General features: G+C 38.9%; 1 protein-coding gene across 1 annotated transcript; it reads left to right on the forward strand.

Annotated features, from left to right (window-relative positions):
* Positions 1-811: 811 nt before the first annotated feature.
* On the forward strand, positions 812-7,886 carry LOC107198458 (granzyme A). The gene is made up of 5 exons (XM_015615515.2): positions 812-2,986; positions 3,681-3,825; positions 5,412-5,550; positions 6,212-6,484; positions 7,186-7,886. The coding sequence occupies exons 1-5, from the start codon at positions 2,929-2,931 to the stop codon at positions 7,342-7,344; spliced, it is 774 nt and encodes a 257-aa protein (XP_015471001.1). The 5' UTR covers positions 812-2,928; the 3' UTR covers positions 7,345-7,886.
* Positions 7,887-10,972: the final 3,086 nt, after the last annotated feature.

Raw genomic sequence — 10,972 nt, forward strand, 5'->3', positions numbered from 1 at the left:
GCAGCTCTGCCTTGCTGTGCTCCTGGCAGCTGCCAGCTCTGCACCACGGCCCTGCCCTCCCTTCCCAGCTCAAGAAAACAACCCTTCAGCTGAGCTGAAACTGCCTGAACTCAGCAGCAGCAAGCCTGGAAAGTTTAGAGGCACAGTTTAAATTGTTTAAATTGGTCTCTTGAACCAATGTCCTAAAATCACGTCTGATGCTCACCTCAAGCACCAAAGAAAGCAGCATGAAGGAAAACAGAACACAGTCACTACAGAAGGAAAATGGTCAAAATTACAGAGTAAAAGATAAGGGATAGAAGACCTCAGCACAGTAATGGACAGAGCTGGAAGTGACCCATGAGCCTAAAGCCCATAGGAAACTTCCCCAAAGGCTGGAAATAGCACTGCATATAGTCCTGGTTCTTTTACTCAGGCAGTGGCTTCTGCCAAGTGAGTGGCTCTGCTTTGTGACCACCATAAGGAGAAAGGATGGGGTGTTTTGCTTACAATACCTCACTCCTCTCTAAGACCAATTGAGCAACAGAGGACCTAATAAAATAATTTAACTTCAGAAGGAAGCTTTGTTTTGGGGTTTCCCTTTACTTGCAAAAGGCCAATAGAATCTAAGCTTCACCATAAATTAACTTATTACCATAACCAAAGGAGCCCAGCCTAATAATTGTACACCCTGAGCATCAAACGATGTAAATTACGAGATGAATAAACTCTCGGACAAAGCATTTGGGTACAAAACTGGTGCTGGTTACACGCATATCAATCTGAGCTTTAATACCCATAACATTAGTATGATTTTACAGATAGTCAGAGAGGTCATTTAGAAGCTTGCACAGAAAGTCATCAATTGATACTGAATAGTTTAGACTGCATATTTCTAATTCTAATTATCAATGTCAATGGATCTCTTGGAATTGGAGGGGATTTTTTAAGAAGCTAGTACCTATGGATTTTTAGAAAACAACATCTTTAGAAGTATGGTTTAGAAGTAAATAGAAGCACAACTAGAAATTTTAAAAAGCCAAAATAGGCTAGAGAGAATTTGGTTTAAGATACAAGGCATAGGTTTACCTATTTACTTATAGATTTATCTATTTACCTGGAAAACATCCAGGAACATTTGATAATGTTTTATTCCATGTCATTCAAGTAGATTTTCCTTGAAAACAGATCAGGCAAACATAGGATGATACATACCAAACCTCTTTTTACTGGCCATTGCACCTCACATAGGACCATCCAAGGATCAATCATTGTAGTGCTACAAGTTTAAGCATGTCTAAGCATACAGGAATTTTGCTCACAAGATTTTTGCTCCTGACCATGTCTCTGCATAGTCCAGTCGGGAAACATCTTCAATATGGTAAGAGTGCTAATTAAAGTACCATAAAATCAGACTTTGTCAAATATTTGTAATTGATAAAAGAAAGAATTGTATCTATGATACCTGGTGGTATTGTGCTCAGGAGAACACTGTAAAAAAGAACACCACTGCTACAAAGTGATGATAATTATGGGGGTTGTGTTAGTAATGAGGAGAAAAATTAAAGAAAGTTTAATCTTGGTAAGCTTTAGCAGTGCATGGAGTTGTCGCAGTGTTACATAGGTGACTGTGTCTCAACAAAGACACATCAGTGACAAAGAGCTCCACAGTCTCTAAAATTATATCTACACCTCCCTCCTTCAGAAAAATTACCAAATTATCCTTTGTCCCAAAGGGAGAGCAACAGCAAATTTAGCAAGGTCTTCTACAGGTGAAACTCACATGGTGCTGGGCCAGCTGAGCCCAAGATATGATACAGCTAGAACCCAGATGATATCTGCAAGCTCCTCATTGCAGGGCTCCTTTCTGCAAGTAGCCTGTTGTGAGGCTCAGGACTTCAAGAAGCCTTCCAGTCTGTGTGACAGTGACAATTCACTAGTTAGGTTATAGGATAATTGATACTCCAAATTATTTAACATTGATGCAAGTTATTTTTATTATTTGGGTGTATCTTTGCAAAGGAGAAACTGTGCCTTTACAAGGCTCCAGATATTATTTATTCACAGAATTGTAGAATATCTGAGTTGGAAGAAACTCACACAAGGACTATTGAAGTCCACATCCTGGCTCTGAACACCCCAAAAATCACACCCTGTGCCTGAGAGCATTGTCCAAACACGCCTTGAGCTCTGTCAGGCTTGGTGATATGACCACTGCCCTTGGGAGCCTGTTCCAGTGCCCAACCACCCCGAGTTTCCAGGACTCAATTCAGTTGCCTAAAATTCAGCATTTAGTCACATTTGAGACACTGTGGGCTTTCCAGACATGTACACAGGGTTGGCAAATCTCCGTCTTTAGAAGACTGATGGCCTTCTGCACCAGACCAAAAACACCTCAAGACATTTTAAATATCATTATACCCTTAGCTATAGGCCATGAAACCACACTCAGTGCTGTATGAATGCTCAGCCAGTCCAAAGCTAATGAGATAGGATCAGATCCTGAAATGAGAAAACATCGCTAAGGGACTCCTGAGCAGAACAGATACTTCATTATTGGGGAATGGACTGGAATTCATGTCTGACCCGGAAGCCTCCTGAGGTGTGTGGAATGAAACTGTTCAACTTCATGTGGACAACTGAATCAGCCTAAATCTATGTGAGCTGAGTGCCACTGTGTTTCACATGCACACATCAGTTCTCTGTGAATGCTACTGAGAGAACACAAAGAGCCTGTCTTCACACCACAGCAGGTGACGCAAACTCTTACTAACATTTCTGCTGTAAGGTTTATCCTTAGGGAGGGTTTCTGTCTCTGTCGTGGTTACAGATGTCAAACACCCTTAAGAGGAAAAACGCAACCCACATCCTCTTCATTTATGTATTTATATAGATAGATTCGTAGAGGTATATTAAACAGTGAATAAGGAGAAACATCAGACAGAAATCATGGGTGCATTCCTCACTTGGTACACCTTTGCTGTTTTCATTCTGGTAATTCATGGAGGTAAGTACACAATTTAATACTTTTGAAGGTAAGAGCTGATGTGCAGAATTCTAGCTAAGCCAACATGTATTAATGTAAAGGAAATAGTCACAATTATTATTTGAATTCGTATAATTAGCTCCTCTCCATTGTTTGATCTTTCACACAAACAAAATAATTTCTGAATGTGTAGTCTTAATTAAAGCTCCATGAAGTCCAAGCTGTTTGGAGGAGTTCTGAGTATAGCAGATATATAGTATCTGCTCTTTCTCTCCAGAGCCATACATACACATTAACTGCTTGATCTTCTCTTCTGAAAAACAGATCCACATAATGTGACTTACACCATATAGTCCAGTTTCCATGCACAGTATTTAAGATATGGCTGATCTGAGGTTGTTACTCACAATGAAAGCCAAGAACTTAACCGTATCAGTAATCTTCAGGAAAATAAATCTGTGTGAAAACAACAAAACTTTGGTGGGATTTTGGCCCAAGCTCACCCCACTGATCTCATTTCAGTATTATTGAAATGTAATGAAGTTATTCTGCTGAGCAGTTTTTAAATTCTACTCTGAAGACCATCATTGTGACATATGTGCACACTTGTGTGTCTGTATGCTTTCTAATTACAACAGAAGTGTTTTCTAGGAGACTCAGAGTGTCTTACAGTATTTGTTAGCCCACCTGTTTGTCTTGTGGCTTACTTTTTTAGGTTTCTGTGCAGATATCATTGGAGGAAAAGAAGTAAAACCACACTCCAGACCATTTATGGCCCAAATCAAGGGACCAAGAGGAGTTTCTTGTGGAGGAGCTTTAATCAAGGAAAACTGGGTGTTAACAGCTGCACATTGCAAAGTGTAAGTTCTTAACTCTGATTCAGAGATAGTCCTTAGTGAGTATTTGGTATCTCTTTTCAGGCAGAAGAGTTAGTATCTCTTTGTCCATGTATCATGACCATGATCATGTTCTGATTGTTGTGCTTTATAGGTTCTATTAGCAAATTTGTTATAGTGAATAAAAAAAATATAACAAGGTATATTGATCTCCACTGTTTCAGAAAAGATATTTTAAAACTTCTAGCTTCATGCAAGCACTGAATAGTGACTCTGAAACAGTGAATCTGGGGGAAAGTTTTATCCCTGTTTCTCAGTCAAGCTGGAGACTAGATGAGAGTAGTGTCCAGTCTAAACTGATGCTCTAAGAACAAAAATAAATTCCTGCCATTTTATTCTGCAAGAGATACACGGTTCACCACAGAAGGAGACAGCATGTGGTTAACACAGGAACAAAAATCCTCCAAACAGGTGACAGGAGACACTGAGAGATCTCTGCCTTACTTCATATGTTGGTTTGCCAGCTAGTCTTTCTTCTGCTGCCCAAATCAAGATGCAAATGGATATTTGGCTCTACTGAGCCCTTCACCAAGGCAAGGAGTTTTGAATTCCACATCCCACCCCGACTTGCTTTTGTTGGGAGGAGTGAAGCTGCTGCTGAGCCAGACCTCACTCAGGCTCTGTCAACAGCCTGACCAAGTCCAGTGAGCCACTGGACTCTGCAAACATCAGAGAAATGTATCCATCTGTCCTGTCCTTGTCTAGACAGGAGATATGTGGGACCTACTACAAAGAGTGTCAGAGTTGTGCCTGCTGCAGCTCTCTGACAGACACACCAGCAGACAGCTCTCAATAGATGAAGGAAGGGAGCAACCAATTTCCCAGCGTTGTGTTTTCCACAATAAGACATGAATACAACATACAAACATACACGTCTGCTTCAAGAATATTCTCCCATTCAACTGTAGGATGCATTGTTTGCCCAAAACCAGCTGTACCTGTGGTCATTTAGTAATGTCTGCTTGGCCTGTTTGGGCAAGGAGTGCTAGACTGCTGGTGTGTCTGTCAGAGAGCTGCAGCAGGCACAACTCTGACACCCCTGCAAGATCTCGTAGCTACAGGAAATTGCAGAAAAACCTAGAGAAGGGGAATGAGCCGTGTCTCACATGGATTCAGAAAATGGTGTTGAAATCTGTTAGAGCAAAGCAATGGTACATTTCGATACAGTCAGGATATCTCTGAACTAACAATGTTGTTACCTATTTTCCTAAATTTTCAGCACAAATTACAGCACAGTTGGTGAGACAAGTACCCACAGCAAATCTGATGCATCCACCACTCATTCAGTTCCCAAAAGGGAACAATGGGGATAGACCCAGAGTCAGGTATCTGAAACCTTTCTGTGCTCCTGGGAAAAATCAAAATAAGATAGCATGAAACTTGATTCACTCAATCACTTTTTTTCTTTCAGCTGTTCATCTTTTACATATTTCTAAATTACTGCTGCTTTTCAGGCACAAGAAAAGAGACTGTAGCAGCACCCCACTAAACAGAAAAAAATTACAGTTACATCAAAGTGAATCCTGTTAACTATGTGGTCCTCTCCTCAGGGAAAAAAGCAAAGTTATTCTTGGAGCCCATTCATTGAAAAAAAGTGAAAAAGAACAGCAGACTTTTCAAATTGCAAAATGCATTCCTTATCCATGCTACAACCCCAGTACCAAGGAAAATGACATTATGCTGCTGCAGGTACATACTTATATATCATTTGTGGAATACACATCTCCTACATTGAACTATTTTCTTCCTGCTTGTGGAGGAGATGAGCCAAGGGAGTTTCTGGTGGGTTTTTTTCTGGGGTGATATAGTCTGGTCTGCTAACCTAGCAGCCTGGGGAATTGGGGATGCACTGGTAACTAAGGCAATCAACAATTCCTGTGATGTTTGCCACGGCTAGTAGACAAATTCTGGACCTTGATCAAGATATTTCAGTTTTCGGCTTTTCCATAAAAGAATAAAGATTCATGCAGACAAAACATTTGGTTAAAAGCATTAATGTTCCATCTGAAAAGGAGTTCTAATTAAAAATGTCTGGCTATTTTCATCCTCAATTTTGTCAGCCTCAGTAATTACTGTTATTTTGTCTTCTAAATGGTCTGAGAGATAGAGAAGCAAAATAAGATGTTTTTTAAAGGTAATAGATCAGCAGAAGGTAAGTGGGCTTTCATGAGACAAATAATACTAATTTTCCTCATTCTCACATTAATGACATAAAAAACTCCCACAAAGAATTGAGGAATCTCAAAAAGGGATTGCATTAATTACTATAATGGGAGAGATCCAATGGTTAATATGCAAGGGACTCTGTTAGACTCTGGTCCATAATACCAATTTTCCATATCTTCTACAGCTTAAGGGAAGAGCAAAATTTAATAAAGCTGTGCAACCAATCCCCCTGCCTACCTCAGATGATGATCCCAAACCAGGAACAGTGTGCTCAGTAGCAGGATGGGGTACAACTACCAGTTATCCATACACGTTGCCTACTGCCCTGATGGAAGTCAATATCACTGTCATCAGGAGGGACATCTGCAACAATAAAAATCATTATAATGGCAAACCTGTCATAACAGAGAACATGATATGTGCAGGGGCTACAAATGGAAAAAAGGACTCATGTTATGTAAGTACATTTACTATGACTGCATAAATTGTATAATAAAAATATAATACAATGTACCAGCATTATACATTTACAATCTCTGTCTCTACTGGAGATGGGTAAATTCACCTTTGCAGCCTTTTGATACTGCAGCTGCTTCCTCAGGCATGGCAGATAGCTATCCTCATCTTCAATAAGTTCAATACTAAAATGTCCATGAAACAACTTATGGGCCCATTCTCAAGTAGCTAACCTCAGTGGAACAACTTCTTTGATGTCAGAAGATTTTGGAATAAGTTTTGGAGATAAAAAGCATTTTGACAGAGTCCCAAGTTCAACTGTGTAAGAACTACCACATTTTAGAAGATTTAAATATTGCATTTAAAAAGTTATCCAAGAAAAGGTATCAGTCTCTGGAGACTTACACTTTCCATGAGGAAAGTTTTCAGCTTTTTTTCTTCATTTTCAAAAAGACTAATTCTTCCTTAGCACTGAGCTAGATTAATTCCACATTACACATACTTGAAAGATTAGATTGAAATCTATGAAACCTTTTTTTCATTTGTTTTGCTGTTGTAAATATTAATTTCCAAGGAGGAAAAAAAATCCCTAATAACACTGGCCGCATTTTTATTTTCGCCATCTAACTAGTGAAAATTTTTGTAAAAGAAACATTTTTTAGCTTTTGTTAATTTGAATGTCAATGTTTTCCCTTATTCTAGGGGGACTCTGGTGGACCTTTGAGATGTAACAATGTGATGAGAGGCATCACTTCGTTTGGGAAGCCGAAGAGCTGTGGCAAGGCTGATGGCCCAGGTGTCTACACTCGACTCACAAAGCGATACCTTGAGTGGATAAGGAAAACCATAGGGGGGGCCTAATGGATTGGGTTTGGGCCATGTGATTTCTGAAAATGAAATGGGCTTTTGGAAACAGCTTCATCAGTGTGGTAAAAGAGGTATTCTCACACTGAGTTTTGGCAGCTTGATGTAGTTATGCTAGGACAGCATTTGTAGCTTATGTTGTTAGCCATGGAGTCATTGGGGATATTTGGGACTGAGAATTCCAACATCCCTGTAGTTCACACTGAGCTCTACATGCATCGGTATTTCAGATCAAGAACCCAATCCTTTTTTGGGCCCTCACTTCATGTTGAGTATATACAGCTCTCTTCTGTACGTGGACTTCTGCAAAAACCCTGGAAGTTGGTGGAATGCTAGGTACAAGCACAGACACCTAAAAAACTTAGTTTCTCTGCAGCAAAGCTCATGGTTTTATAGGTGTAGTGGACTGCTAAGCTTCAGAAAAGTACATTTCAGCAACTGTGGGACATAAGTATTAATTTTCTAACTGTCGTGTATTTGAAACCTCTAGATTTTATTCCTTTATGTACTTCGCAATTAATAAAGAAATGGCAGAAATTAAAAAAGGCTGCTTTCAGCTGTCTATTTATGTGGAAAGCTCTGTCTCTGGTAGTAGAGATAGTCTATGTACTATCTGTAGGATCTGTTTACTACCTGTGTAATGTTCCGTACATGTTATGTTTGCAAAACATACCAAAATAAGCAGCATTGTGTTTAAACAATCATCTGAAAACCCACGCTTCAGAGAAATTACAGGAACTGTTACAGGTCAATATGATAAACCACTCTTGATAACAAAAAGCACTCGTAATTTTATGATGCCAGTTCTGCTGTTTCAGACATGCAGTGAAATTTTTGAGTGCTTCAACAAGCATTTGTCAAGCAGCAAATAGACCTGTTGTGAAAAATGTTTCTGCCTGCCTCTATATTAAGATACTTGGGCATTTTCAATGCCGTGAGCACCTCAAAAAGGGCTTGGACTTATTTTGTTTTGCTTCAAGAGGCTTTTATTTGGAGACAGGCATTAGCTAAGAGAAAGAAGAGAACATTCAAGAGTGGAGAAATTTTGAAATTATTTTAATTTAAATATTGTTGCTCTGTCCATCCTGAGCAATTAAACACCACTTACAATGAGAAAGCACAAACTAAAACTTTTCTACACAACCATCTTTACCTGATCGCCTTTAGAAGAGACAGTAGTTTTCTCACAGAGAAGTAAGGAAGGGTAGAAATGAAGGCCTAAACTACAGGGATCTTTACTGGAATTTTTGATGATGAGAAACATCTTTTTTTTCCTTTTGCTACAAAACATTACACAGTCAGGGCTTTCCATATTCCTATTTTTATTCCTAAATGGTTTTTCTCATTCTTGGGCTGAACATACAAAATGTGCGCACAAAGGGACACACAAACACAAAAGCAAAGCAGTAGCAGAGAAAAAGATTCTCAGATAAATAAGATTCCACCAGTGAAACTGAGAGGAGAATTTCACTCACTGACTGCTACCAACACCCAAAGCAGTGACTTGATTCTGTCTTTAAACACAAAGAAAATAAGTAAATTCAGACTTTTTATTCTTGCAAACTACCACACCCCTGCTTAGACAAAAACTAATTCTAAAAACCTTCAGGATACAAAAATATCCTCATCAAACTGTAGCACATCTAGGGCTTTTCACTGCTCCCATACATTAGTCTACATTCCTTTGCTCATATTTTCATTGCCTTTCTTTCACCTTGCTGTTGCATTATTTCATCATTCTTCTTTCTCTTCAGCCTGAGTTTTCTCCTTCCCCAAAAGTCACAAACAGCTCCCTTGTCAGTGGAAAATGCCCCTGAAATCCTGTAATTCAAATGCCCCTGAAATCCTGTAATTCAGTATTTCTCCATTTTCCAGATGGGTGTTCTGAACCAAGTGTTGAGAACCTTAGCGATCAGGAAGGAGAGGTTCTAACCAAAGAGAATTTTGTAATGCATGAAGAAATGTGCAACAGAAAAATGTGCGGCCTTCCTCTTCTACCTTGAAATTTAGGACCTGCCCCAAAATACTATAGAAAGGTATATTTTTACATGGATGTTTTAAGTTAATTGTGCAAAATAAGCCTGTGGAATTGGACTTACATGGCAAAAACAAAATTCCAGTAGTGTAAACCTGTAGAAAAAAGAAGAAGCAAGAGCAAGAGAGAACAGAATTTTCCTCTAGATCGGGAGGTCTCTGTTCAAGAGGCATGATATGAACCCATTCAGTACAGAGTTTCCTCACTCTGGAATGGAGCCCACACCAGCTAAGAAAAATGCTATGATAATTTGATGTCATTGTTTTCTTCTCAATCTGGCCATATGAGATAATTGGAAGGAAGTAACGGGTATAAACTGCATTACAAAAACTCACACAACATATATGTAGGCAGCACCAAGTCAGATCATACAGGGGCAGAACAGGACACTGTCTGCTGGACCTAGTGCTTTTAAGTGTGGGAACAAATGGATTCCTTGGTCATTGAATTCCTGACAATTGTTTTGTCATATTGATATATCTGAGAGGAAAGACACGCACACTGTGTGAGCAATGAAATTTTTCTTCAGGTGAAAGTTATTTTTGACCTGAAATTTTGGATTCTATATATTGTACAGTGCTCCACATTGGTCAGGGCTGTAGGGATGAAGATCTGATTTTGATCAACTTAAATTTCTTAAAACTCTGTGCCATCCCTGGAGACTCAGCCTTCATACATACAGAAAACAAGTTGACTTATTAGAAATGTATTCTGGTTTCTGTCTCATCCTGGGGCTGAACAACATAGCAGGCATGTAACTGTCAATGAGCTGAAAGAATGACATATTCTACAGGGGAAAAAGTCAGGATTTCAAGTTTTGACCAAGACTTCATATGTTAAGACATCTGCACTGGCAGAATGAGGCAGCTATGCGAGAACATGGTCAGCCTTCAGCAGCTTCATGCTCTGCACATTCAGGAAAAAAAACACTACAGTGTACAATTGATTTCACTCCAGATTAGTTACAGTCTGGGATGCACACTTAGATATCTGGTCAGACATGGTCACATAACAGACCTACAGGTCTTACACAAACAAGGTCCTCTCATATTTATGGGCTTTCAAAATCAGTGGCTTCTCCCACTTTTAGACATTATGCTAAAATACATCAGGGGCAGTAGAGCTTGACTAGTTAAAAATGAGCAATAAGTAACTAAGATATGAGCAGTTCTTGGGCTGAAAAACATGTACTTTCTTATTTTGATGCTTCAGCATCCAGCAAAATATGCATGGTTTCAGTATTGGTCAGGTCCTTCCACACTACAGCATCCCATCTTTTGTCATACACTTTTTCTTATACTGAATATGAATGATATAAATATCATTTAGGTGCTGCCAAAGAAAAGAGAGAATCTCTGGGCAAATAAAAACCACATGAGCAAAGAGACTAATTCTACCAATTTTTTAACATTCAAAATAGGGGAAAATGTTTTTATATTCCTAAAACCTTTTAAATTATTTAAAATATTATTTTGAGTATTTAAACCAGATTTTAATTGTCTGATAAAATCTCCAAAACAAACTTGTTCATATTTGATAGAAGACAGTCACAGTATAAGTTATCTCCCATATTTAGACATCAGCTTCTTG

The sequence above is a fragment of the Parus major genome, chromosome Z (genome assembly GCF_001522545.3).
Source record: "Parus major isolate Abel chromosome Z, Parus_major1.1, whole genome shotgun sequence".
NCBI lineage: Eukaryota > Metazoa > Chordata > Aves > Passeriformes > Paridae > Parus > Parus major.

Bases quoted from the DNA above. Each gene is read 5' to 3' on its own strand.
- LOC107198458 (XM_015615515.2), top strand. From the start codon at position 2,929: ATGGGTGCATTCCTCACTTGGTACACCTTTGCTGTTTTCATTCTGGTA. The intron at 2,987-3,680 runs GTAAGTACACAA...TTACTTTTTTAG, and splicing joins CATTCTGGTAATTCATGGAG to GTTTCTGTGCAGATATCATT. The intron at 6,485-7,185 runs GTAAGTACATTT...CCCTTATTCTAG, and splicing joins GAAAAAAGGACTCATGTTAT to GGGGACTCTGGTGGACCTTT.